Source organism: Hyaena hyaena, unplaced genomic scaffold (assembly GCF_003009895.1).
Source record: "Hyaena hyaena isolate Hyena2069 unplaced genomic scaffold, ASM300989v1 scaffold_35, whole genome shotgun sequence".
Taxonomy (NCBI): Eukaryota; Metazoa; Chordata; class Mammalia; order Carnivora; family Hyaenidae; genus Hyaena; species Hyaena hyaena.
In genome coordinates this window covers 4,619,651-4,647,579 of record NW_024080667.1, presented here as the reverse complement: position 1 = coordinate 4,647,579, position 27,929 = coordinate 4,619,651, and the positions used below count along the sequence as shown (strand labels likewise).

The following is a 27,929-nucleotide window of genomic DNA, read 5'->3' as shown; positions in this document are numbered from 1 at the left end:
TTTGGAAAGACGAGGACTTGGGTGCTAGGTGTGCTGTGTAACCGCAGTCTGGCGCTGGGCCTCGGTTTCCTCGTGTAGCACCGGCCAGGGTTCCCACGTGATGGGATGGTTAGTGCAGGATGTGAAAGGGCGCCAGCTCCCGCCCCGTTTGTGTCCTCCGCGCCTCCGGCTCGTTCCTTCCCTGCTGTTTCTCTTGTCTCGGGGCATTCACCCGGACAGGCATCGGTGCCCTCGTCCCTGAAGTCCCCCCCTTGCGGTCCCCCACCTCGTCAGTCCCACCTCCGGAATCTTCCCGGACCTCACAATGTGTGAATGCTCTTCTCTGGGTCCCCTGGCTACTTTAACGTCCTCCGGGGCTCTGGTGGCCGTAGCCATGGTCCTGAGCTGCCCCTCCCCACCCACCTTCTGTTCTCGGTTCTGCAGCGTGGGCCCAAATGAAGGCTGAGAGGGGCTCCCTGGGTCTCCAAAGCCCACGGGGGGGCCAGAGCAGGAGGCCAGAGCCCCGTTGGGGGGCGGGAGACGTGCTGTGGACGGAGCGAGCACCGGCCTTGAGGTCAGAAAGCCGAGAGCCCGTACAAGCGCCCTCCGCCCGGGCTGTGTGACCTCTGGCCGGTGGCTCCCCGCTTGGTTCTCATCCCGTTGGGGGAGAGGCTGCCTGACCATCGTGTGAGGCTGGGGTCTAGGGCCCTGCCCTCAGCCTCCAGCCCCCCGACCACCCACTCCATGCGTGAGTCTCCTTTTGGGCCAAAAGCCGGGGCAGGAAGCCGCTCCAGGGGCCGCCCCGATTTGCGAACTCAACCCAAGGTGGATTCCTAGTCTCCTGCTCAGTTTGCAGTAGCGAGGAGCCCCCTCCGGATCTTCGTCCTCCGCTCACCTGGCCCCTGGAGGGTGTAGTTCCCCGCCTCCGGGGACACTGCTGTCCTCTGGTCCCCCGGGCCCAGAGCGCCGTCCTCCGCACACACAGTTCTGGGCGGTGGCAGCAGAACAGCGGAGGGGCCCAGAGAGCCTGCGGGCGGCTGGGAGAGCCCACCTCAGCATCGAGGGGCCCACGACGACCCTGCCGTGTCTTCGACCTCACGTGTCCCTGCGTGTCCAGCGCGCCGGCCCTGGTGCCCCTGGTGCATGGCGCCCGCCCCTCGCGCCGCACTCACCTGTGACCGCTCTCTGTAGATCTGTTGACGTAATCCCCGACCACCCCAAGTTTCAGCAGCTGCAGAGGGAGCTTTCCCAAGTGCTGACCCAGCGCCAGATCCACATCCAGCCTGATAACTAAGCCGACGCAGGTACCCTGCCTGAGAGGCGTGAGCACCCTCCCCACTAAACAGGACTCACCAGCCCGCCGCCACCTCCCAGACCAGCTGTTGCTGCGCGCGGCCCTTAAACCACCACTAACCCCGTGTCGGCTCACGGCTGTGAGCGGCCACATTAACGCGCAGACTCGGCCCCATGTAACACAGACCCGTATCACGCGTGTGCTGTGTGTGTCTCACACTCCGGGCGGGGCTGGGTGTGGGGCAGAGAGGGGGTTTGGCTCTGGCTCTGGAAGAAGCGCAGCCTGGGGATTAACTGCCTCTCCAGCAGAAGCCGCTTGTCTGCACCGCTCTCATGGGCCACTCAGGGGGCTGCGCACTGCCTTCCGCTCGGCCCCGGGACTCCGGGCCGCCCGGGGCCGCTACCTGTGCTGCGTGTGTGGCCGGGGCCTCGGACCTGACCTTCCCACCAAGCGTCCCCGGGAGCCAAATAAGCCCCCTCAGTGGGAAAGTGACTGCTTGGGGCCGTGAACTGAAAGGGGCAAATGGCCCCGAGCGGAGGCTGGAAGCCCCCTGGCTAGGCTCCGTGCCCCCCCAGACCGGTTGCTGCTGGAGCTGCTTGGACCAGTAACCTCCTGCCCCTAACAAGCTGCGGCCATCCTCCTAAACGCCTCGTGCTGACGGGACGGAAATGGTCTTGCTGGTAGATGATAACTGAGAACTAGAACTTGAGCTTGTGACACATACGGATGTATGACAGCAGTCAGCGTCCCAGGAGAGGAGGGAGACGGTTTTTAATATGAGGCACTTGGCGCAGGGCCGCAGGGCCCGGGGACTGGCCGCTGGGAGCCTGACCCAGAAGAGGCTCCGGGAGATGGCGGGGCTGGGCTGTCCGCGTAACCAGGCGGCGCTGCTGCTCGGTGCCCGGGGGACTGCAGCCCGGCGGTCCGGTCTCTGCCGCCTTCAGGCCTCACGCTGGGACCGTCCCATTCCCGTCACGGGAGGGAAGACCTCCTTTCCAAGGTGTGCTGCCACAGTGTGGTTTTCTCCGCAGCCCCTAGAATCTGCCAGACCCCTGTCCTTGGTCAGTCCCGTGGCCACCCGCTGGAGGCTTCGGGCATAGAAACGCCCTGCGGGGGGGGGGGGGGACACAGCCGGCACTCCATCCGCCTGGGATGCGCTCTCCTTCCTACACCGAATTAGCACTTCCTCCGGGCAGCGTCCCCCAAGTGTCCTGCCCCTTCTACTCCAGCCATTCCAAGCCCAGTCTCTGGTCTCTGCCCCGACTCTCACTCTGGTTCTAACTCTGGAACTTTCTCCTCTGTTGGGGGTGGGGGGGCTGGTGGGAGGTGAGGCCTGGTGTGCTCAGCCCCTCCTTCCCAGGAGGGCCGGCACCCTCGAGGGCCAAGGAGCCGTGTGAGCCACCGCCGCTTCCTGCTGGGAGCTTTTCCAGAAGCACATGGTGGACTGGCCAAGAATCGGAGCCAAGAGCCACCTCGGCTGGTGTCTGACCCTTCCTTTGGCCACCGCAGAGCCAGGACAGTCCAGGGCAAATGTTTGTTTAGAAACATCGGCATTTCTCAAGTGTTTGAGCATTGTGTCTTCTGTGTCAGCCACACACCGTTGGGAGGCGACTTCCTGTGATTTTTCGGGGACTCAGTAACCAGAACTCAACTTGGGATGCTCTTGCTTCCCCTGGGTCCTGCTTCATTTTACATTTGGAGCGTAGAGTCCCTTTTGGAATTTGGGGGGGAGGGTTATGTTTTGACCCCCCCTTCCCAGCCATTCTCATGGCTGATGCCCACGGAGCTCGAGACTCGCGCAGGGTGTGGTGGCCACAGCCTTCCTGCCGGGTGGCCTTCACTCCTTTCTTTCCATGGCTTTGAAACGGTTGGAAAGTTTACATGCAGTTTCATAAGTCCTTGGTCGGGCGACACGTTAAATCAGTTTGACAGAGTGACTGTTCAAGCCGCTGTCAGGGACATTGCCCCGTGCCTCAGTTTCCTCTTCTGTAATTGGGAAGACTCCTCCGGGATGCTGCGACAGGGAGATGCGAAATGTGTGGGAAGCACTTTGTAAACCGTACAGCCTCTGCGAAGGTTTGTGGCTGTTCGCTTGGTGAAGAGTGTTAACGCCCGCGCATGAGGGCACTCACGTCATGCATGTCCCCACAAACCCAGGGTTTGACAGCAGGGGCCCAGGGCCTCTCAGCTCAGTCCCGTACTGCCTCCTGAAATCCAGGCCGAAGGATTTTCTCGGCCACGCTCACAGCTGATGGTGTCTCACAGCGATGGCTGAGAGCACCTGCCATTCCGGCCCCACCCTGGACGTGAACCTGATCTGCTCAGGTGGCCGGGGGTTCTTAAATGTTCGCTGAGTGGGGCACCTCTGCACCCTGCTCTTGGGAGGCGAGCAGTGGGCCTCCTCTGCAGGGCAGGGGTGCAGTGAAGGGGAAGCTTTATAGCGGGGTCCCTGTGGCCCGGAGTCCATGCCCCTCTGCCTTCCCTCCTGCTGAGTCCACAGCGGGGCAGAAGCACCTTCTGGTTCAGCCTGACCTCGGGCCCTGAAGTGGATTGGGGTTCTCGTGGCTACAGCCAGGCCCCCCCAACCCGGTGCAGAGGTGGCCCCCTGTCCAGGAGGGCCGTGCGCTCCCCCTGCGGCGCCTGGCGGGGGCTCCGGGCTCGGGCGCTGTGCTGGGTGTGGTGTCCGACTCGGCGGCCCGTTCCCTCCCCGCACAGCAGCCCCCCAGCCCCTCGCCGCCGCCCCCTGCCCGTTACAGGGGCTGATCGCTCTCTCTTCCCTCCGGCAGGTCTGTGCAGACTTTCGCAGACAAATCAAAGCAAGAAGCTCTTAAGAACGACCTGGTGGAGGCCTTGAAGAGAAAGCAGCAGTGCTAAGTCTGCTCCACGCTAACTGGACACGCCACGCGCTCGTTAGATCCCTTTCTTAGAAAACTCGTCTTCTGCTCCCCCCACCCCGCCCCTCGCCTCCCCACCAGGTCACGGAACAAGGCATCACCGACTGCACAGCGCCATCTCTCCCTGAGAATAAAGCCCACTAAACTCCCTCCTGTCTCTGAGGCCTACTTCCCGCCACGTTTTGCTATCAAATCTCTCCATATTTCCACAGAGACCGTGTGTTTTTTGTTTGGCCCCCAGCCCCTCGTCTGCCTCCCTCCCCTGATTTATAGGCATAAAATACAGTCTGTCTGCCTCCCCTTCCCTCCCACCTTTTTGTTACATTGGTGTAAAAAATGTAAAACAAAAAAATTTTATGAACTAACTGTGGTGTGTGAAAGAGAAGAAAAACTGGAAATCTGAGTTCACGTGTGTTTGGGAGTCGCTTGGGGTTGGGGCTGGGGTGGACAGGGGACAGCTCTGGGAGAAAGCGGGTGGCCCTCAGCGTTGTCCTGCACAGACCGGCCCCTGTCCCGCGAGACCACGTGGCGGGGGGGGCGGGGGCAGGGGCGGGGCCTGCTGAGCGGCTGCTCTGGCCAGGTGCTTTTCTGTCAATTTTTATGGAATGCAAAAGGAGTTTTTGTTTTATTTTGTTTTTTTGTAAAGCTTAAAAAAAAAATCTACATCTTATACTTGAGCTTCCATACTTAAAAAAAAAAAAAAAGAAAAAAGAACCAAAAAAAAAATCAATAAAAAGAAACTGGGACGCAGTTAGCCCTGGCCTCGTGTTCTTTCTCGCCGGCCTCGCTTTCCAAGCGCGTGTGGCCTTGGCCGTGAGGGCTGGCCCCCGGGTGGCGAGTCGAGCAGAAGAGGGGTGGGACTCGCATGGTGGGCCAGGAGGGGGGTCCTTGTGGAGCCAGAGCTGCTGCTCGGCTCCCAGCCCCCGCCCCAGCAGAGGGGGGGGCCCCACCTTGTCATTCTGTCACTCTGTGTGTGACTTCCCCACGCCTCTCCTCTCTGCTCCTCCCGTTTCATGTCCGCAAATACCCACCGTGTGCGGGATGCCCGCACATCATCTTCACAGCCCTCGGGGACACAGGCCCTGCTCGCCCGGCTGACAGCGGGCGGCCAAGTGGCCAGTCGGGAGGGCCTGCGCCCGGGCAGCCCCTGGGACGCGTGGTGGCCTGGAGAGTGTGAGAGCTCAGGTGGCAAGCAGCGCTGTGTCTCCAGGGCCCTTCACGCCCTCGCTGTGGCCTTGACAGGTCAGTCTGTCATCTCAGCCCTGGGTGAGGTCCTCCTGAGGCCCCAGATCCCAAGACGCCAAACTGTCTCATTCAGTCGCATCAGGGACTAAGCAGCCCGTGGGGACCCCTCTGCTGCCGCCGCCCGGGGGGAAGCAGGCAGCGTGGACTGGGCCTTGGCCCTGCTTCTCTTTGCTGCCACCCCCACCGTGCACCCTGGGTGCCGTGCAGTCACGGGGGGCCCACCCCCACCCGCATGACCCAGGCCGGGCAAGAAGTGCTCTCGAGTGGGGCACCTGGGTGGCTGAGTCAGTTGAGCGTCCGACTTCAGCTCAGGTCATGGTCTCACTGTGAGTTCAAGCCCCGCGTCGGGCTCTGTGCTGACAGCTCGGAGCCTGGAGCCTGCTTCGGATTCTGTGTCTCCTTCTCTCTCTGCACCCCCCCTCCCGCCCCCCACTCACACTCTCTCTCAAACATAAATAAAACATAAAAAAAAAAAACTTTTAACTTCTCTCTTGAGAGACCCTGATAGTAGAGTCAGAATGGTTCATTCCCACCGGGAAGGGCTCCTGCTCCAGCCGACTTGACCTCTGTCTCTCCGGATGCCACCGGCTCACCTCTTCCCTCCCTCCCGTGAGCTCCGCGGTGACCAGCACGCCCTAAGGAGGCTGGGGGAAGCGGCACCTGGGGCGGGAAGTGGCACCGAACCCCCGCAACAGGCCCAAGGGGCCGGCGTCTACCCCAGCCTAAAGTAAGCGGGGGGGTGGTGGGGGCTGGGACGCGCACCCCCACCTGCCGGCCCCTCCTGCCCATTTTGGAATTCCAGGAGAAGAGGATCTTTTTCTCCTGTTCTCAGTGATAAGCCGCCAAGGAAAAAGCTTCAAATTTTTTTATTTTTAATTTTTTAAGATTTTCATTTTAAAGTTTATTTTGAGTGAGAGCGAGTGCATGCATGCGTGAGCAGGGGGACAAACTCACGGGACTCGAACTCATGAAGCCAGAAGTCATGACCTGAGCCGAAATCAAGAATCCAGTGCTCAGTCGAATTGGGTGGCTCAGTCGGTTAACCGTCCGACCTCAGCTCAGCTCATGATCTCATGGTTTGTGAGTTTGAGCCCTGCCCCGGGCTCTGTGCTGACAGGAGAGAGAGAGAGAGAGAGAGTGTGTGTGTGTGTGTGTGTGTGTGTCTCTGCCCCTCCCCCAATTGCGCTTGTCTCTTTCAAAAATAAAAACATTAAAAAAAATTTACGAATTCGATGCTTAACTGACTGAGCACCACCAGGTGCTCGTACTTTTTATTATTTTTTTTGGAAGTTTACTTTGAGAGAGGGAAGAGAGAACGAGCAGGGGAGGGGCAGGGAGAGAGAATCCCAATTAGGCTCTGAGCGCTCAGCAAGGAACCAGGCAATGGAGCTCGATCCCTTGAACCTCAGATCATGACCTGAGCCGAAACCAAGAGTCACTTAGCCGACTGAGCCACCCAGGCGCTCCCAAAAACCTTCAAATGTTTAAAATACAAAGTATGTCTCATTCCCAACAGTTGGTGAAATAAGTGTTAAAAATTACCTATTAAAGATAAAATGTTTCAGTATTTTCTCGATAGAACTGAAATTTGGAAGCCCTTCCCCAGGAAAACTAGATTACTCCGTCACACCTTGTCACGTTGCTGCTTCAACCGAACCCTATCTGCTCCACTACGGATATTTTCAGCGAGGGCTTTGCTAACTGATTTTGCAAGTCTTTCCCACCCTGAGGAAGCAGGTGATCTACTAAATAGATTATCTATTTATTGACAGTAAGTTAGTGCTATTTTGGCTTCAGAAAAACTTTGGTTACAATTCGTATCACTTCCGTTCAATTCGCTTTTTAAAAGGTGAAGTTCAGAATATAAACATAAACTCATAAAGAAATTCAGGTTGTAAAGTAACATTTAAATGTGGTGCAAATAGTTTTAATGTTTTGAATTTTCTATTATTTTGTCTCTTCACAGACACACACTGTTTTCCACCTTCTTCATGCCTTTTTTCTTTTTAAATTTAATCTCTACACCCAGCATGGGGCTCGAACTCATGACCCGAGATCACGAGTCGCATGCTCCTCCAACTAAGCCAGCCAGGTGCTCCTTTTTTGTGCAGTTTTTTCATTTTTTGATGTTTTTTTTTTTTTAATTTTTTAAATGTTTCATTTATTTCTGAGAGAGAGAGAGAGAGCGCGTGAGCAGGAGAGGGTCAGAGAGAGAGAGGGAGACACAGAATCTGAAGCAGGCTCCAGGCTCTGAGCTGTCAGCACAGAGCCCCACACGGGGCTCAAACTCACAAACCGTGAGATCATGACCTGTGCTGAAGCCCGACACTTAACCAACTGCACCACCCAGGTGCCCACAACTTTCCAATTTAAAAGCTCATTTAATGCTTCATAGAATGAATAGAGTGTATCATCTACATATAGATCTTTGACCCGTCTAGTGAATGGAATCCTTCACAGTTCCTCATGAATATTGGGCATTCATAATCATCATAACTGAGGAGAAATGTTGCAAGATGTAATGTATTCTCATACCCACAACTTCCCATTCAAATTTAGTAATAGCTAATCCGATCTTTTTTCAAGCAGTTTTATTGAGATAGAACTCATACACCACACACTTCCCCCATTTCGAAGGTACAAATTCAGTAGTTCTGTGGTTGGTGGTTACATGCCTACCTCCTTCACCAGACTGAGGGCTTCTTGAGGGAGAGTGTTCCAGGCATTCATTTCACTCATTCATTCATGCAAACGTTTACTGAGCACCTACTGTGTACAGGGGACACAATGGTGAGCAGGACAGAAGTCTGCCCATTCTGTGGTGAGAGTGGGGAAGAGGTTTTTTTCTTTTAATGCTTATTTATCTTTGATAAAGAGAGACAGAGTGCGAGTAGGGAAGGAGCAGAGAGAGAGGGAGACACAGAATCCCAAGCAGGCTCCAGGCTCCGAGCTGTCAGCACAGAGCCAAATGCGGGGCTCAAACTCATGGACTAGGAGATCACGACTTGAGCCGAAGTCGGACGCTTAGCCGACTGACCCACCCAGGCACCCCAGGAAGTGCTGATTAATAAAAATAAGCCTTATGGAGCACTTACATGTGCAGGGCATGGAGATCCCTGTGGGTGACTGTGTCCTCAGGGCTGCCACAGGGCTGAGTTTCCAGGGGAATTGAGTTAACCCACAGCAGAAGGCAGTCCCTCTTCCCGCAGCCTGGCCAGATCAGCGCGTGCATATCTGGGGCACTTAGGTAAGCTCGGCACCTGGCTGGCTGTGCAGGGGCCTCCGCGGTCACTCCACTCAGCAACAATGAAAGCCAAGTCCAGTAACGGAAGAGATGAAGAGGGGAGTGAGTTGTGGGTTCCTCCCCTTTCTCAGCTTTGGGGACTGAAGGGCACGCCTAAGCTATTACGGCTGAAAAAATCCCAGGTTTGTGGCACCTGGGTGCCAACTCTTGATCTCAGCTGTGGTCTTAATCTGAGGGTCATGAGTTCAAGCCCCACGTAGGGCTCCACACTGGGTGTGAAGCCTAAAAAAAAAAATCCCAGTTTCCCTAAATAAGCAAGGGGAACCCCAGGTTGGGAGGGCCTGGGGCCTCATGCTGAGGACAGGCATGCTGGGGCCCCCCTTCTGTTCTGCTGAAGACAGCCACCTGCCTGCCAGCCAGCTAGCTTTCCTGCCCCCCCCCCCCAGGATCTGGGGGAACGCTGAGGCCAGGCACTGCGGCACAGCATTTGTGTACACGGCATCTCCTTCGATGGTTAAAATATGAACCGCCAAGGTTGGGCTCTTTGCGGGGGTGACCGGCCCGGCCTCCTGCTCCCCATGAGCGTCCAGATGAGAATCCTTCCCGGTCAAGGACAACTGACGAGTGCAGCCCCCCTTTCGTGGCCGAGCCTGGGCCGTAACCTAAGCGCAGACCTCGGCTGAAGCAGGCGGGAGGAAGGTCCGAAGCAGGAGAGCTCATCCCATCAGGCCGCACCTAGAGGTCAGGGCCCCAGCACGCCCTGCCTGCAGCGAGGCACAGAGGTGGGTGCCCAGTGCAGAAGTCCGCCCTCTCCCCTCCCCCCTCCCGGACCTCACCCGCCTGCACACACGGCCGCCCAGTGTGGTGGAGCTAATGGGTCCCTCGGACTGGCCTTCTGCTTTCTGGGAGGAGCTGGCGAGGCTCCGGGCATCGGAGAAGCTAAGTGTTCACCCACCAGGCACTCAGACGTGCCAGGCGCTGGGGCATCAGCCCACAGGCCCATCTCAACCACCACAGCTACGTCCTCCATCAGCCAGGGCCTGGGCCTCACGCATCAGACCGGGGCTTCCTGAAGAGGAAGCAACCATGCAAGAGGAAGAGATTCTGTCACCCTCACCACACGAGGGCTTCTAGGCAGGGCTGTGACATTTCACTCTCAGCCCCCCAGCTCTAACTTAGGCCCACACGTGGGGCTCATGCTGCCATTCCCAGTGAGCCCCCGTAACGGGCATCAAGGGAGGTCAGAACTTCGCATGGAGCCAGCACCCTGGCAAAGGGCACCTGAACCAGGCCAGAGCCAGCCGGGGGCCTGGGGCACCTTCGGCTGGGACAAAGCCAGAGCCTCGAAGTGGGGAGGGAGCCTAAACCCAGCAGGGCTGGGCCGCTACGGAGCGCGAGCGTCCGCACGCAGCCCAACACTCCGGGCCCCTGTCCAGGGAGGGGACTCTGAAGGCCCCATCCCCCACCAGGTGTGGGATGGTCCCTGCAGCAGAGGGACGTAATGCGGTTCAAAAAGCTGCCTGACCTTGAGCTTGAGCCCTCAAAGCCCGTTTTCCATCTATAACATGGCCATCCTAATGGCACCTACTCAACAGGGCCCAGCCCAGCACACAGGAAGCGCTCAATAAATGTCAGCCACGTGCCGCGGTACACACAGGGCCCCCACAGGTATGACCCAGCACAGGACTGGGGGAGACTGGCCCTGCTTGCCCTCGCTGCCCACCTAAACCTGAGATGCCTCTTGGCGGTCTCCCCAGACCCCAATTCCTGCCTTCTCTCCCCCAACCACACCCAGGCCACCTGCTGTGAGCCGCTGCCTGGCCCTGTTCCCATGACCCTATCTACAGTCAGCCTGGCTTTCAAGGCTCTTCGTAAGCGGCCCCATCTTGGGAGCAGCCCAGACACTCAAGGCCAGGCCTGTGCACACACCTGTGGCCCTTTCCTGACCTTCCTCTGTCTTCAAGACTCAGCTCCAGGGCATCTCCTCCACGAAGCCTTTCGTGTTGAGTCTCTCCTCCTTCCGGCACTTTGTACCTTCTGGTCAAAGCCCTTATTACCACCAGGGCCTGGCAGCCATCTCCCCGCCCCTGGATGGCAAGGACCAGAGCTGGCTCGCCCCCATCCGGGACACCCCACACAGCATGGGCCAGCGGAGGCAGCGCTCAGCAAATATATGCAGCAACAAGTTAGGGCGGTGGCGCCCCCTCTTGGCAGAGGCTCCTTGCTGTCCCTGAGGCAGGAAGAGGAGATTGGGAAAGGCTGAGACCCGGCTCCTCTCCCTGACTGGCCGGTAGGCACCCACAGGGTCATGGCCAATAAGGAAGCCTCAGAACCGGATCTGGGAGACAAACTGAGATTGGGGTCCAGAACTAGAGCTCGGGGCTGGGCCCTGCCCCCCTCTCCTCCCTTCCCACCGTTCTTTCAGCTCCTTCCTGCTCCCTGCCCCAGTCCCCACCTCGTTTTCTGCATGTCATTATCCCCTGATCGTTTTCTGCATGTCACCTCCTCCATGAAGGTCTCCCTGACCTGCAGGGAGATTTGGATGTGCCTCTCCTCCAACTGAAAATTACCAAAGTTAACCTTTATTATTCTCTTACCACATGCCAGACTTAACCTCCATTAATTACACCATCCTGGAAGGAAATACGAAATAGTAATGTCGTCCCATTTCACAGATGAGGTAACTGAGGCGCAGACAAGCTTAAGATGCAGAACCAAGATCTGAACCTTAACTTTTCTGCTTCTTCCTGAGCACAGAGGGGCCGGGAGCCTGTCAGAGCGTCATCCTCGCTGCTGTGTCCTCTCTCCATGAGAAGCAGGTGAGAAAAACAGAGGTCCCCAGGATGCTCCTGCTCGGCTCTGCCATATCCCCCGACCTTTCGGTCCCCGCCTGGGGCCCGGATCCCCATCCACTGCTGTCGCCCAGAGCAGCCCAGACCCCAGCACCTCGGGAATGAGGACAGAAAAAGGTCTCGCCGGGAGGTACCATTTCCAGGCTGTTCGGAGTCACGAGGAAGGCCCCAGGTGCACCCGGCTGCACCTGCGTCCCGCTCTGGAGTGGGGGCGGGGGGCGGGCACATGGAGGGAGGGGAGCTGATGTCTTCTGAGAGGCCGAGGTCTCAGCTGCAGGCCCTCCTTGAGGCTCCCAGGGACAGAGGCCTCAGACGCTAGCGTGTGTCCCAAGAGGGTGGGGGGCTGGCCCTGGCGCCCCTCTCACTCCCCACTCCCTGAAGTCGGTGGGTCAGGGCTCCGGGGAGAGTCAGCCAAGGGGTTTCGGAGGCAGGTAGGGAGGCAGCTGGGCGGGGAGGTCAAGGCCCCCTGGGCTTCCTCCACGGTCCAGTCCAGGGTCGGCAGCACCGTGTCTGCCCACAGCTGTCCCTTCCTGGGTGTGGCATCTGGAGGTCCTGGTTCGTCCGGGGTGCGGCCTGGGGCCCTGTCAGCTGTGGAGCAGGGGCTGGCGCTCTGCCGAGGTGGCAGCGTTCCTGTACATCAGGAACTGTATGGAGATCTAGAGGGGCCAGTGTCAAGGCCAAACCGAGCAGAGGCTGGGACGGATGTGCCCCGGACAACCCTGGCTCCCTCCAAAGCTGCTCCCGTTCCTCTCAGTCACCCCCACTCTGAGAGGCCAAGGTCTCAAGCTGCAGCCCCTCCTTCAAGGCTCTCAGGGACAGCTGCCTCCACATTCCAGCTTGCACTCCTCTGGCCTGGATGGGCTGATTTCCCCTTATTCCTCAGGGCCTTTGCACAAGCTGAGTCTAGACCACCCCTCCCTTGCCTCTGCCTGACTTCTTCTTCTCCCTGGGGGCAGTTTAATTTTTTTTTTTTAATGTTTATTTATTTTTGAGAGAAAGAGGAAGAGAGCACCAGCGGATTCGGGCAGAGAGTGGAGGGGACAGTTGATTCCAAGCAGGCTCTGTGCTGATAGCACAGCGCCCCATGTGGGGCTTGAACTCACAAACCATGAGATCATGACCTGAGCTGAAGTCAGACACTTAACCGACTGAGCTACCCAGGCACCTCTTCGGAATGCGGTGGCCTTGGCTGACCTTCTAAACTAAAACAGCCCTCGGGCGCTACACTCTGATCACTCCATGTGTGCTAACTGCCCCCTCACTGAGCTGTAAGCTTCCTGAAGTGAGGGCCATTCTGTTCCTGCTCACCGCCCGGTCTGGTGCCTAGCGGGGTGCTTGGATGGGTGGGTGCTGAGCCGTGTGCAGGAGAAGGCTGCCCTGCCTGGCCCCCCGTCCCTGTCCCTGAAAGATAGATGGTGTCCAGAAGCACACCCCGCCCACCTTCCGCCCCGCCCTCCGTCCCTGAAGGATACGATGGTGTCCAGCAGCAGCACGCCCAGGCTGCCCACGAGCCAGGGCAGGTGGTGCAGCAGGTAGCTGCCCTCACTCTGACCCACCTCGGGGTTCTTGAGCAGCACACTCAGCCCGTAGAGCGTGTTCCCCAGCATCACCAATGCAAACAGCGAATAGGAGACGCCCTGGGTCGACTTCCTCAGGAACTGGGGGGTGAGGAGGGGGTGGGGTCAGAAGCCACAGACAGGGCTCTTGTCACCTGGGTTGTCACTGTCCACATGTCCCCATCACCCTGGGCATGCACGGAGCTCATGTCTCCCTGTGAGCACTCCTACGCCTGCTCAGGGCCCACGGGACACTGGTCCCGTGATGGCCCGCTCTCCCGCCCCACCGGGACCCTCGCTGACCCGCAAGCCTCCCCAGCCCCAACACGCCACTCTCTCCTCTGCTCTCAGGACTCTGGGCCCAGCCCCTGACCTCACGTGACCTCCCGCTCCTCTGAGACACACACAGGACATGTGCCCACAAACGGCCCATGCCCACTTCCCAGAGGCAGAGACCGAGGCTTCGGGGACTGGGTTCGCTTGCTGACAGTGCATGCGGGCCCAGACCTTCTGCAGGACCCCACACCTCAACCCAAACGGTCCACCCACCCCTGCCCCAGGCTCACGTTCGTGCAGATCTGAGGCAGCCGGGAGAACAGGTAGAGAACGCTGGAGATGGAGCCGATGACGAAGCCGATGATTTCCTGCCGAGTGAAGGGCTGGAAGGGAAGGGGTGCTCAGTGCCTAACAGGCCAGAGGAGCAGCCTGAGACCCCAGGCTCCCTGGGAGAGGGCCATGCCCACCCCCCTGGCCATGCAGAGCAGGGTCCTTGGGACACCGAGCCGGTTCCCAACCCGCCCTCCACCCACCAGACCCACACCTCACCTTACTGCCTGGCTCCACGGACAGGAGCGTCCGGCCCCGGAAGACCTTGCTCGGCGCAGTCGCAGGGCCAGCGCCCTTCAGCAGCGGGGAGGTACACACCATTGCCAGGGTGAACAGCAGCAGACAATTGATGGGGGTAGACACTGGGCACGAGGCAGGAGGAAAGCCGAGGTTAGGTCATTGGTGGCAGCAAAGAGACCAGGACTTGAGTCCTGACCTTGCCCTTCAGTGGCTGTGTGACTCTGGGCAAGCGATCTAACCTCTCTGAGCTTTAATTCCTCATCTAGGCAATGGGTGTAGTAATAGCACCCTTCTCCTAGGGCTGTAAAGGAGAGACAAAGGCAGTAGGACCATGAGAGGGGGTGACCCCGCGCAGAAGTGCTAGTGAGACAGCCTCGCCCCCAAGTGCCTCCCTCTGACCTCCCCCTCCTCAATCCTCAAGGGCAGTGAGGGCCTGTTCCTCAGCTCCAAGCCCAGGGCCAGGCACCGAGAAGCAGCTGAAGCCACGTTTGCTGGACGAGAGCTCCAGAGAAGGGGAGGCCCTGCGGTCCTGCCCGGAAGCGCCAATGGCCCTCCAGCCTCTATCTTGGCCGGCTGAGGCTCAGGCTTGCAGATAAGGCCCTACGCTGAGTTTATCTGAGTTTATCGCTGGGTTCATCACTGAGCAATGAGAAACCCACTTCCTCCCAGGCTGCCCGCTCTCCCGCTGTCCCCAGCGCGGCCGACAGAGGGACCCCGTACTTACAGAGCGAGGGGCGTTTCTTAAATTTGTAGTGAAAGTACAGCGACAGCATCAGCAGGTCCGCCAGGACGTAATATATCGCCGTGTAGGTCTGCAAGAGAAACAGGGCTCCCAGGCTCCGCGGACCTGACCGCAGGGCCGCGCTGGGTCAGCCACCGGCTGGCCCGACCACCTCATTTCACCTCTCTGACCTTCTGTCTCCTCCTCTGGGAAGGAGGGGTGTGGTCTCTACCTGGCAGAGATGAGGCAGGCAGAGGGCCCGGCCTGGGCAGAGGGAGGAAACGTGGAGGCCACAGACCGGGACTCGGAGGTCAAGTGAGGGCTCTGGCCTGGCTGCTACAGGAAGCATCCAGGCTTTGGAATGCTCCTGGGGAAGCCTGTGGAATCCTGTGATTCCCGGCGCCTGGACCCCCCAAAGGAAATCCTGCCTCCTCTGGGGCCCGCACCCTGACAGCTCGGCCAGGATCTCAACACCCCAGAGCACTCCTCTGGTTTGATGTGCTCATTGTGCAGATGGAGAGACTGAGGCCCGGACAAGGGCACCGACCGACCCCTCGTCACGCCGCACAGCAGGGCGGAGGACGCTCTTCGTGGGGTGGGGCCGTGGCCAGATGGAACCCCGGGTCGGGACGCTGGAACGGGAGCCCCGTGCTGGCTGTCTCAGGCAGCCCACCTGCCTGCCGTCTGGCCCACCTGCAGGGGCAGCTGGTCGGCGAGGAAGGAGCCGATGAGGTTACAGGAGTCTCCGCCAATCCAGCCCAGCAGGAACCACAGAGAGAGCGCCTGGTCCATGTTGCCTGTCTTGCAGGCCTTGATGTACTGGCTGTGGCAGAGGAAGGAGACGACACTCAGGGGGGAGGGGGGCAGGGGCCGCAGAAGGACAGGATGTCACCCGGGAACCCTGTGGGAGGTGCCTCTTTCCAGAATCACCCATAGCAGTACTCAGATCCCCCTCTGGGGCACCCTGGTGTCTCCCAGCGGGAACGTGGAGTTTTCACGGGGTCCGGAAGTTCTGTGCCAGGCCCTGAGACCACTCACAGGTCTTTCTTCTGAGGAGGGGGAGGCGGTTCAAAGGATGGTGGCAGCAAGCACAGGCTGGGGCTGCATGATCTCCAGGAGCTGCTGCTGAGAAGATGGGCCCAACCACAGCCTGTACCTTCGAAGGGCAATGGGAGGGACACCTGGTGGCCCAGTGGGTTAAGCATTGGACTTGGGCTCAGGTCATGATCTCACGGTTTGTGAGTTCGAGCCCTGTGTCGGGCTCTGTGCTGACAGCTCAGAACCTAGAGCCTGCTTCAGATTCTGTGTCTCCCTCTCTCTCTGCCCCTCCCCAGCTCACACACACTCTCTCTCTCTCTCAAAAATAAGCAAATATTAAAAAAAAAGGGGGAGGAGGGCAATGGGGAAGGCCGGGGCTGGGACCCCCCAGAGCTCTCTGTCACTAGGCCAGTGGCTTCTGATACACTGGGGGTTTTGCCAAAGGCTCTCTTTGGACCCCTGGCCAAGTCTCAGCGTGAGCTCAGTGCCAACGATGGGTAGAATTCTGGGCCCTCTGTGCGTCTGGACTCACCCAGTCCTCAAAGAACCCCCACAGGGCCGGACTGTGTAGCCATGCTCCTCATGGGGGCTGGGCACGTCCTGTCACAGCCAGACCCTGAGGCTCCGGTGGCCCTTAACCTTTACACAACTGCCATTAAGCCTTTACATTTCTGTTTAGTCGTTGGTGTGTATTTAAATTAAAGGAGACTAAGTGGCACCTCCTCACGGCCCCTCCTCCTCCGCCATCACCCACGTCAGAAACTGAGGAAGCAGAGGGCATGGCCTGGTTCTCCCCGCGGCCACCCCTCCCTCGCCTCCTCCTGCTGAGCGCCCCCTGCCGGTCCAGCCACCTCGGAGTCTCCTATCCGTGCCCGGTTCCCCCTCGAAACTCTCTGTCCTCCCTCTTAAGGATCTTTCTAAAACCCCGGTCTTGCCAAAGTCGGTCAGAGCCTTCCACTGCCGTCCAGTGAGGAGCCACGTGTCCTCACATGGCCCCCAGGTCCGGCTGTCCCCCCGCCCCCTCCACCAGGACCCATTTCCCTTTCTCCAGCCTCTTCACGGAGGGCGGCCGGCCGGCCCACTCCCTCCTCTTCCTCTTTGCGCTTCTCGGCTCAAGAACTATCACTTCCTCCCCCCGGCTTCCTTGCAGCGAGCTCGCCAGTGTCTCCTACTTCTCCTCTGTAACCCGGGACATCCCCGTCCCTCCGGGACTCAAGCTTCGTGAGGGCAGGAACGGTGTCCAGCACAGGCCTGGCACCATGGAGGCCCCAAGTTAAGGTCGATCCTATGGCCCCGAAAGCCCTTCTGGGACACGTGACCTGGGAAGACCCCATAAATTTCAGGGAGTGATTTTGCCGCCCTCGAGAAAGACTGAGTCCTGCAGAGGAGCAGGAAGGGGACTGGCCTTCCTGCTGTCGCCTGGGGCTCGCTCTCCAGCCTCTGACCCCCCTCACTGGTTACTCAGCCAGCTCCTCAGATAGTCCTAGAGAAGCTCTCACCCTGGAACAAGGCATCTCGGCCCCTCGGCCTCATCAGTCGCCCGTGCCTGTCCGGTCAGCCTGTGAAGGGCCTCTCCAATCCCCGCTAACATGGCTGCTTGCGGGGTGGCCCCCCCAGCCTCCAGTCCTTCTTCCCTGTGACTCCCAGACTGCCTTTTGTTGTTGATTTCTTTGTTTTGAAAAAGAGAGAACAGGGGAGGGGCAGAGAGAGAGAGAGGGAGAGAATCCCAAGCAGGCTCCATGCTGTCAGCACAGGGCCTGATGTGGGGCTTGAGCTCACTAGCTGTGAGATCGTGACCTGAGCCAAAAGTAAGAGTCTGATGTTTAACTGACTGAGCCACCCAGGCGCCCCTCCCAGACAGCCTTTTAAAGGGAGCCAGCAGGTCATATCACAGTTTGTGAGATCAAGCCCCACAGTGGGTCATGTGCTGACAGCTCAGAGCCTGCTTGGGACTCTCTCTCTCTGCCCCTCATCCACTGGCAGTATGCACACTCTCTCTCCCTCAAAATAAATAAATAAACTTAAAAATAAATAAATAGGGGCGCCTGGCTGGCTCGGTCGGTTGAGCACCAACTTCAGCTCAGGTCACGATCTCACAGCTCATGAGTTTGAGCCCCACACCGGGCTCTGTGCTGATGGCTCAGAGCCTGGAGCCTGCTTCAAATTTTGTGTCTCCTTTTTTCTGCTCCTCCCCTGCTCACTCTGTCTCTCTCAAATATAAAACAAAACATATGAAATTTTAAATAATAAATAAATAAATAAATAAATAAATAAATAAATAAAGGGAGCCAGAATAGAAGCCCTGCAAAGGCAAGGATGACATCTGTTTTGACTATTTGCAACGTGCCCCCAATGGAATAAGCCAATTCAGTAACAATGTCAAGCCCGTGGCCGCGTTCTAGGACAATTCAATGAGGGGAATCATAGTCTTTTAAAAGCAGGGTCCTGGGATAACTAGTATCTCCGTGCCAAAGAAAGAGATGGAACCCTCACCTCACACCATATACAAATATAACTCAAACTGTAGCAAAGACCCATCAGAAAGAAAACCACCAGCCCAAGATGGAGTCACTCAGGCCAAACAGGGGCTTAATCACTAACCTAACTGCATTTCAACCTCTCCCAGAAACTTGGTCTTAATTGGTCAGGAATTTTCTGATCAGCAGCAATGAGGTAATCTGTCCCCTCCATCCCCCACGAAAGGAAGATGAGGTCATGTACCAAGTGAGACCCTGTGCAAGAAAGTGAATTTACCTGATATCACCCTTTCTCTCTCTCTCTTTTTCCTGCTAATAATGTCTTGCCCCAAACCTCTTCCTTATAATAACTTTGCATTTTATAAAACTCTTTAGAACATCTGTTTGCTAGATGAATTGCTGCCCAATTCGTGAATGGCTTCATAGCACCTGGATCTTCAATTCTGCTCAGCGGAATTTTGTTTTTTAACAGACCTAAATTTAAAAGTAAGTTTGTCATGCTGCGATTTATAATAAGAAATCTAGATTTGGTCTTCACCCCCGTTCCTGGCAGCGAGCTCCTAAAAAACCTTGCAATTTCCTAAGTGATTAGAACAAGAAAGGTGACTTTTGTTATGTTCGTGAGGTCAAGTTTTGGGAAGCTTCTGGGTCATCCAACGAGGAGGGCTGGTCACCAGGATGTGATTAAACCCTTGGAACTTTCAGGCCCAATCCAGTCACCTCTGGGGACGGGAGAGGGGCTGGAGATCAATGGCCCTGATTTCCTCAAGCGTGCCTGTGTAGCGAAGCCTCCATAAGAATTCAAACGGACAGGTTCCGAGAGCTTCCGGGTTAGTGAGCCCGTGGAGATTCAGGGAGTGTGGTGTGCTGGGAGAGCATTAAAAGCTCCATGTCTTCTGTGTGGATGTCCGTGAGTTACATCCTTTTGTGATAAACTGGTGACCCGGTAAGTAAAAAGTTTCTCTGACTTCTGTGAGCCACTCTAGCAAATTAATCAAACCCCAGTGGGTCTGATCTGTCGCTCTGTCTACACCTACCAGAAGCACAGGTGACAAGCTAGACTTGCAAGTGAGCTCTGAAGGGGGGGGGGGGGGGGGNGGGGGGGGGGGGGAGGCAAGCTTGTGGGACTGAGCCCTTAACCTGTGGGATCAGACGCTGTCCCAGCGTAGACAGGGTCCAAACTGAGTTGAGTGCATGGTGGTGTGGGGAAAAAATACACGTGGACGCTGGTGTCAGAAGCAGGTAAATCTCGAGAACTCTTAGAAGAAAAGATAATGAAAGAGGGCTACACCTGTGTCCATTCTGACCTCAAACTTTCTAATTGATTAAGTTCTTCTTTCCAGCTCATCCCAGAACTCAGGCAAAAAGACCCTGTGGGCAAAGCATCCCAGGAAGGGAACCGAAACTACCCCCACGGGCAACAAAGACAGCCCTGAGTCAGCAAGACCCGGAATGATGGACCCCATGACAAGGACTGACCTGACCCTCACTGCCCACCAGCACGTACCCACTGACCCCTGTCCGCACATTTTTCTTATATAAACCTAGACAAATTTTCAGCACCATGGAGACAGTCCTTCAGATGCAAGTCCCAGGTCTTCCCAGGGTCAGCCTCACAGAAACAAATTCCGTTTCCGGTTCACCACCACTCAGTGTCTCTGCCTGCGGATTCTGTCAGCGGTGAGTGGCCGAACCCGGTCTGGGTGGGACCCCCGAGGCCAGGTGCTCTTGTGCCCCTGCGCCCCAATTACGTTAAGGGCAAATCTCTGTTACTTGGATTAGACTACGATGCTTTTTTAGATTGGTCACCAAAAGCACAAGCAACAAAAGAAAAAAAGATTTAAACTGGGCACTGTCCAAATGTAGGACTCCGTGCTTCAGAGGACGCCATCGCAAAAGTGAAAAGAGAACCCAGAGGAGAAAATATTTGCAAATGATGTGTCAGATTAGGCTGCTGTATCTAGAATACATAAAGAACCCTTATGACTCAAGAACAAAAAGACAAATAATCTACTTGACACATGGGCAAGGGGTCTGAATAGACCTTTTTCTAAAGAAGATACACAAATGGCCAAAAATCACATGAAAAGCTACTTTAACATCACTAGCCATCAGGCAAATATGAATCAAAGCTATGATGCGGTAACACTGCAAACCCTTTAGGGTGGCTCCAATAGAAAAGAAAAGACGCATCGATGGGGATTTGAAGACACTGGAATCTCGCACACATGGCTCCTGGGAATGTAAAATGGTGCAGCCTCTTTGGAAAACAGTCTGGCAGTTCCCTGTTAAAAAGAAAACCGGGGCACCTGGGTGGCTCAGTCGGTTAAGTGTCCGACTTCAGCTCAGGTCATGATCTCATGGTTCGTGGGTTCAAGCCCCACATCAGGCTCTGTGCTGACAGCTCAGAGCCTGGAGCCTGTTTCAGATTCTATGTCTCCCTCTATCTCTGATCCATCCTCCTCTGCTCATGCTGTCTCTCTGTCTCTGTCTCTCTCTCTCAGAAATAAATAAAACATTAAAAAACTTAAAATGAAAGAAAGAAAGAACAAAAGAAAGTAAGAAAGAAAACCACAGGGGGTGCCAGGCTGGCTCAGTCGGTGGAGCTTGTGACTCTTGATCTCAGGGTTGTGAGTTTGAGCCCCAAGTTGGGTACAGAGATTACTCAAAAATAAAATTCTTTTTTTTTAAGTTTATTATTATTATTATTATTTTTTTTTTTTGAGAGAGAGAGAGAAAGAGTGAGCACAAAGCAGGGAGGGGCAGAGAGAAGGAAAGACAGAATGCCAAGCAGGCTCCACACCATCAGCACAGAGGCTCAAACTCACAAACTGTGAGATCATGACCTGAGTCAAAATCAAGAGTCAGACGCTTAACAACTGAGCCACCCAGGCATCCCTTAAAATAAAAATCTTTGAAAAAGGGGCGACTGGGTGTCTCAGTCAGTTAAGCATCCAACTTTGGCTCAGGTCATGATGTCAGGGTTTGTGAGTTCGAGCCCTGCGTCGGGCTCTGTGCTGACAGCTCAGAGCCTGGAGCCTGCTTCAGATTCTGTCTCTCCCTCTCTCTCTGCTCCTCCCCAACTCGTGCTCTGTGTCTCTCTCTCAAAAATAAACATTAAAAATAAAAATGAAAAAAGAAATCTTAAAAAAAAAAGAGAGAGAAAATGAAAAAAACCGCAGGCCCACAATGACATCACCAGGGCCAGGCCACGTCATGACACTAGGGCTTAATAATGTTTTTTAAACATCCTTAAAAGACTAAACACAGAGTTACCACATGACCCAGCAACTTCGCTACTTAGGCATATACCCAAGAGAAGTGAAAACACATGCACCCACAAAAACTTGCACATGAATGCTCACAGTGGCCTTAACTTTAAGAGTCAAAAAAAGTAGAAACAGACCAAATGCCCTTGAACGAATGAATGAATGAATGAATGAATAAAAGGTGGGGGATCACACACTGGAATATTATTCAGACACAAACAGGAAGGAAGTCCTCGCACCTGCCAAATACGCAGGAGCCTTGAAGACATGCCATTAAGTGAAAGAAGCCAGGCTTTCAAATACTCCATGATTCCATTTACCTGAAATGTCCAGAGTAGGCAAATCCATAGAGACAGAAAGTAGGCTCGTGGTTGCCAGGGCCCGGGAGTTTCAGGGGAAATAAGGAATGACTCATTGCTTTGGGGCTTTCTTTTTAGGGTGAAGAAAATGTCCTAAAACCGATTAAGGCGATGGTTACACAACTCTGGCTATATGGAAAAACACTGAATTATACATGTAAATAGGCTAGTTATATGGTATGCGAGTTATCTCTCCATAAAGCTGTTTTAGAAAAATGCCGAGCTCCTGATTAAATCCTTATCTTTCTCCCTCAGGATGAAGAGCACGTTTCCTGACAGTGGAGAAGGCCTCACAGTACAGGGCCCTTGCTGAGCTCTTTTGACCTCACATGTCCCAGCGTCCCTGACCGGCACACGCTCCGTCCAGTCATGGGGTTGTCCGCACAACGTGCAAAGGGCCCGAGCCCGGTGCTTTATGTACTCTCCCTCCCGCCATCCTCCTCGCAGCCCCGGCAGCTAGGGAACAACATTCCCATTTTGCAGATGAGGAAGCTGAGGTACGGAGCAGCAAAGTGACTCTCCTAGGTTACAGTGTGTCCTCGTTCCCAAGTCATGGCAGTGGCCACGCTGTTTTGTAATCACTGCTTGTCGCACCTGCCACACTGTCACAGCACAAGGGCTGGGGCTTGGTGCATCTCAGCCCTCCCACCCCTCTGCTTCCTCTCTTCTAGCTGTGCAACCTCGAGCAAGTCACTTAGCCTCTCTGGGTTTCCGTTCCCTCATAAAGCAGGGACGGTAGCTGTCCTATTTCACAGGGTTGTTCTTATGAGGATTAAATGAAGTAAAAAACATGTCAAGCGCCTGGAACTCAGCCACATACACAGCGGACCCCGAACACACAGCAGCAAAGGTTCATATTCTTGTTATTATCATCTGTGTGTCAGCCTAGGGTGGGGTTCAGAGCAGGGCCCTCCAGGGCAGGCTGGAAGTCAGTGAGTGGGAATGGAGGGAGCACATATGACCTTGAATCTGGAGAGGCCCCTCCGAACAGTGCCTGAAGCCATGGCCCCACCCCACACCCCTGGCCCGCCTGCGCCCCCCTGCCGGTACTCACGGGAAAGTGGATGCCGCAAAACAGAGAATGGAGATCAGGCCCAGGCCCACGCTGGCCTCATCCCAGCCGTCCTGGGCGCATTCCCCAAACACGTCCCATATCCACTCGAGGGAGCCGTTGGGGCAGCTGGAGAAGTTGCCGGAGCCCAGTTTCTTCCAGACCATGGCTGCTGTGGGACAGAGGAAGGGTCATACAAGGAGAAAGAGAGGGGGCCTTCAGCTCTGGCAGTTCTGCATCCCATGGCCTCCCAGCTACATCCCCAGTTTTAACACCTGGCACAGACCAAGCCTCTGAACCCGAGGACACAATCAGCCTGATGGACAGAGATCACAGCCCACGCGTGCCAATGACACGGGCAGGGAGAGCGCTGATCTGCGGTCAGGGACAAGTGTGTTCAAATCCCAGCTTTCCCACTCGTTAGTGCTGTGGCTTTGGGCAGATGCCACCTCCCCCCCCCCACCCCGCTTCAATACCCTCATCTCATCTGTAAAAGGGGTGGTAACAGAGCTGCCCTCATACAGATGTGCCACCAGGGTTAAAGGAGTCCATACAGTGCGGAGACCAGAGCCCTCAGAGGCACCTCTGTTGGAGCTCTTGAACATGTATGTTGTTTCCAATCTGTTTTGTCAATTTCTCCAGGAGGGTCTGCTGAGACCAGGCCCCGTTGAGCACATTGTCTCATTTAAAGTAGGGCTGTCCGCCAGCATCGCTCAGAGGATAACGGCCAGGCGGGTCCAGGGGCCGCACAGGTGGCTGGGATCCGAGCGTGGCACTCACGCAGAATTCTCCAGGAGCAACGTGTGTGGGATGTCTGCTGGCCCAGGGTCCAGAGCCACCTCCCCATTCTCACCACCAGCAAAGCCAGAAGGTGGCTGGTTGCGGGAACAGGCAGGAAAGGCTCCTCCCGGTGCCTGAGCACCCTGCAGTGACTACAGCAGTCCCTGTCTGTGTGACAGTCCACGAGAAGGGAGAGAAAGTGGAGCCAGATGGCGCCATCTCTACCGGGCAAGACCCACCATAGCCCCTGATCACTAAGCTCTTTGTCGGCTCTGTGCTAAGCACCTTGCACGCATTTACTCACGCTGTCCTCATTTCAACTCTGTGACCGGGGACCGGGGGTTGGGGGGTCTTGATACATCTAAGGGACCAGGGAAGTGACTTGTACCCAGCCAGGAAGCAGCAGAGGCTGGAGTCAAAGCGGGGACTGGGACCCACATGTTGGCTCATAGCCACCCTGCGATGCTGCCCCAGGGGCTTGTCCCTGCGTGTGGCCGAGCTCTCCTGTGGTCTGGCCTGACTGCCCTGGCCTCCCCGCAGCCAGAAGGCTTCCCCTTCTCCCTCTGTGCTCAGAGCCGCTCCTCACCGGACTGAGACTGTCTCCAGCCACCCTCAGTTCCTACTCAGAAGTCCCAGGATCCTCATAAAGCAGTGCCCTGTGCTACTGACCAAATATTTGTGTGCTCCCCAAATTCATACATTGAAACCTAACCCCCACCCCTGTGATGGCATTAGGAGGTGGGGCTGTTGGGAGGTGCTTGGGTCAGGAGAGCAGAGCCCTCATGTATGGGACGAAGGCCCTTATAAAAGAGACCCCAGGGGCACCTGGGTGGCTCAATCGGTTAAATATCTGAGTTCAGCTCAGGTCATGATCTCATGGTTTGTGGGTTCGAGCCCCATGTCAGGCTCTGTGCTGACAGTGAGCTCAGAACCTGGAGCCTGTCTTCAGATTCTGTGTCTCCCTCTCTCTCTGACCCTCCTCTGCTCACGCTGTCTCTGTCTCTCTCTCAAAAAATAAATAAAACATTAAAAAAAAAGATTAGAAAAAGAGAGAGAGACCCCAGAGAGTTCCCTCACCTCTTCTGCCATGTGAGGGAGGACACAGCGAAAAGACAGCCACCTGTGAATTCTGGACACGCGTCCTCCATGGTTCCAAGACCACCAGGGGGCGGACCCTCACCAGACACCGAATCTGCTGGTGCTTTGAACTTGGATTTCCAAGCCCCGAGAACTCATAAAAAATCAAAGTTTGTTGTTTATAAGCTACCTGATCTTTGGCATTTTATCACAGCACCCAAAGGGACTGTCACCCTGGCCGGACCCTTGGACGTGCTGAGATCGCAGCACCCTGGGAGCGTCGGGGAGGGAAAGGAAGCGAGTCAGCTTCTTTTCTTGGGAAGTCTGAGACGCTCAGCCCTACTGTGACCGGCCACAGGCAGAGGCCCTGAGCTGGGGGTAAGGGCATCCAAGTCACTGTGTGCTCGGTTCTCTGCAGTATCCGCAGGGCCCAGCAAGGGTGCTGAGAGCCTCTTCCTGCATCCTGGTAACCCACCCTGTTGACCTTCAGCACGGCCCATGTGGGAGCTGTTTACCCGTTACCTGTTTACCTGCTACTAGCACCTGCAAGGCCGCCCAGGGTAACAGACAGTCCAGGTAAGAACTGTATCTTTGCTGGGCTCAAGGCATTTCAAAGCAAGTCCTTCTGTCCCCTAGCCACCTCCCAACTGGACCTCCCACCTCCCTCTTACAGACCCTGAGTGTGCCAATCCAGCCCATCTCATTAATACATCGCCAACCTTGTAACTTCCCTGTGAGGTAGCAGAGACTGTCCGCACTTTCCGGATAAGGTCGTGTGGCCGTGCCCAAGTGAGGAACTGTCTGAGCTTCTCTATAAAATGGGGATGATGACACTCACCCCATGGGGGTTTGGGGTGCAGATGAAGTGCCCATAAGGCTCTTAGCCCAGTGCCTGACCAATGCAAGCTGGTGACTGTTTGGGGAAGAATCCAGTAGCTCAACCACCCTGAGGCCACCCCCCAATCCCCCCCTTTTCACCAGTTTGGGGAGGAAATAAGGCGAGTACCTGCCCAGTCAGGGAAGGGGGTGTCTTGAGGATCGTAGCTTGGCTCAGAGGGCCCAGAACAGACAGGTTGTCTCCTATCCCTGCACAGGGCATATGCACAGCTCAGGGCACTCTGAGACACGCATGAATCCTAACTAGAGGGGCCTTCCCCTGAGGGCCGCTGCACACAGGGCCAGGCACCTATAGGTTCTGACCCAGCTAAGGAGCCAGCCTGGGCCCCAGGCTTGGCTTCTGGAAAGGAGCCCACCTCCTGGCCAAATAGCACCATGAGAATAGACGTCCAGGGTTCCAACAAAGCTTGACTGCGTCTGTAGGTGTGACAAGGACCACAGCAGGTGTCTGGGAACCACAGAGGGCACATGTCCAGAATTCAGGAGCAGTGTCTCTGGACTACAGACCAGGGCCTTTGGGTTTACGAAGCAGCCCCAGGGGCGCCTGGCTGGCTCAGTTGGTAGAGTATGCGACTCTAGATCTTGGGGTTGTGAGTTCAAGCCCCGCATGGGTGTAGAGAGTACTTAAAAATAAAATCTTGGGGCATCTAGGTGGCTCAGTCGGTTAAGCATACGACTTTGGCTCAAGTCATGATCTCGTGGTTGGTGGTTTGAGCCCCACATCGGGCTCAGTGCTGACAGCTCAGAACCTGGATCCTGCTTCAGATTCTGTGTCTCCCATTCTCTCTCTCTCTCCCTCAAAAATAAATAAATACTTAAAAAATTAAAAATAAAATCTAATAAATAATTAAAAAAAAAAGCAACCCGGGCTGATTGTGGTGCACACGGCCACTTTGAGAAAGGCCATGCTGGAGAAGGCATCTCCTGCCATGCGCAAGCTCCTCACTCAGATCCCAAGCTGAGTCAGGGAGATGCTCCCCTTGGAAGCTGCAGGCCTTCAGGCTTCCGCACATGTGGTCTCTTCCCCGAGGAGTGTCCTTCTCCCCCTGGAGGGCCTGGTAAGGAGACACTGAGACCCAGTTCTAACATGTCCTCTCAAAGAGGTCTTGCAAAACCTGGCTGGATGACACCTATCACCCCTCCCCCTCCCCCATCCACCTACCTGAAGAATGCTTATCACATTCCTCAGCTAATCTTGCTCTTCAGGCCCTACCTCTCTCTTCACCCTAGCTGTGACTGACCTACAGGGCTGGAAACTCCAGCCACACAATAAAGGTTCCAAAAGTGTTGAGGAAGAAAGGAAGACAGAGAGAGGGGAATATAGAAAGGAAAGCAAGGGAAAGAACGAAGGAAGGGAGGAAGGAAGAAAGGAAGGCAGGAAACTAGTTGTGAGCTCAGATGACCTACGTTTGAGGAGAGAACACCCTAGAACTGACCTGCCTGGTGCCTACAAGGTATAGAACTCCAGGCCAAGTGACTGAGCCTCAGAGTTCCAATCTGTGCAATGGGGGGATAACCTAGGTATCCACCTCCTAGACTGCAGAATCGCAGACGGCAGAATTAAATGACATAATTCAGGCCAAGAGATCAGAATGGTGCCTGGCACAGGCTAAACACTGGTTGCATCGTGTCCCCCGCTGCTCTACCGCCCTCCCCGAGTCCCTGGCGCAAAGCAGCCTTCGGTGAGTGTTGAATGGACAAGCCCCGCGCCAGTCCTCAGGCTTCCAAACCCAGCCTCCCCGTGTACACACTTTAAAACCTGTCCTAGGCTGAGGGGAGGAGGCAATCTGGGCTCCCAACAGAACCGCGGCGTATGTGGAGGGGAGGGGCGTCCCCGCTGGTGGATACCACCCACTCCAGGCTTCTGGGTCCGTGGCCACCTGGTGACTCAGCCCAGCGCGAGCCGCCTGTTTGGCGGGGATAATGACAGGGCAGCTGCTGGGGTCAGCGCTCAATCGCCGCGAGGCCCCCTCCCCTAGCCTGCCCTGGAGAAAACAAAGCCGTCGGACGCGATGGGGCCCGTCCGCCAGAACCAGGAGGTGAACAGGGACCCAGATGCCAATCCCTGGACATGCTGGTCTGAGAGGCCATGCTCAGGAGGGCAACGTATGCCCCCCAGGGCCATCTAATCCCGGCTCAGAGCCTCGTCCCAGGATCTCATGCCCCAAGGAGGGGACAGAAGCCCCAAGACGGTCTAGGGGCTGGAGGAGGTTATTGGAAAATGTGGCAAAGACGCCCCAGAATCCCGACCCGCAGCCTTCGTACTCGCCCCCAGCCTCAAACCTGCCTCACCGCGTCAAGATCCACCGCCCGGCTCCGGCTTCTGGGTTGAGTCTGCACAGCTTAAGTC

At 56.1% G+C, this 27,929-nt stretch overlaps 2 protein-coding genes across 9 annotated transcripts in view; one reads left to right on the top strand and one right to left on the bottom strand.

The window, feature by feature from the left end:
* CAPZB (capping actin protein of muscle Z-line subunit beta) overlaps positions 1-4,532 on the top strand; it is a 131,240-nt gene extending 126,708 nt beyond the window's left edge. For 4 of the 5 annotated variants that reach the window (XM_039229017.1, XM_039229012.1, XM_039229016.1 and 1 more), the window contains exons 9-10: positions 1,171-1,283; positions 4,060-4,145. In XM_039229017.1, the coding sequence (XP_039084948.1) occupies positions 1,171-1,273 (103 nt within the window). In that variant the 3' untranslated portion in view covers positions 1,274-1,283; positions 4,060-4,145. Of the gene's footprint in view, positions 1-1,170; positions 1,284-4,059 lie in introns of all 5 variants that reach the window. The other variant, XM_039229015.1, reaches the window with a different exon arrangement.
* Positions 14-27,906, bottom strand: SLC66A1 (solute carrier family 66 member 1). 4 transcript variants are annotated; one of them, XR_005527843.1, is made up of 9 exons: positions 27,872-27,906; positions 22,829-22,997; positions 15,325-15,454; positions 14,635-14,722; positions 13,890-14,032; positions 13,631-13,723; positions 12,981-13,166; positions 11,266-12,164; positions 14-24 (listed from the first exon to the last, which is right to left on the bottom strand). XR_005527843.1 is itself a non-coding variant. In XM_039229019.1 (8 exons), exons 2-8 carry the CDS (start codon positions 22,990-22,992, stop codon positions 12,093-12,095), a joined length of 876 nt encoding a protein of 291 aa, XP_039084950.1. In that variant the 5' UTR covers positions 22,993-22,997; positions 27,872-27,906; the 3' UTR covers positions 11,217-12,092. The 4 variants fall into 4 exon arrangements, 3 of the variants coding, with proteins under 3 accessions (XP_039084950.1, XP_039084951.1, XP_039084952.1); XM_039229019.1 differs by lacking the exon at positions 14-24 and having other exon boundaries at positions 11,217-12,164; XM_039229020.1 differs by lacking the exon at positions 14-24 and having other exon boundaries at positions 11,217-12,164; positions 27,863-27,885.
* Between the last annotated feature and the right edge of the window lie 23 nt (positions 27,907-27,929).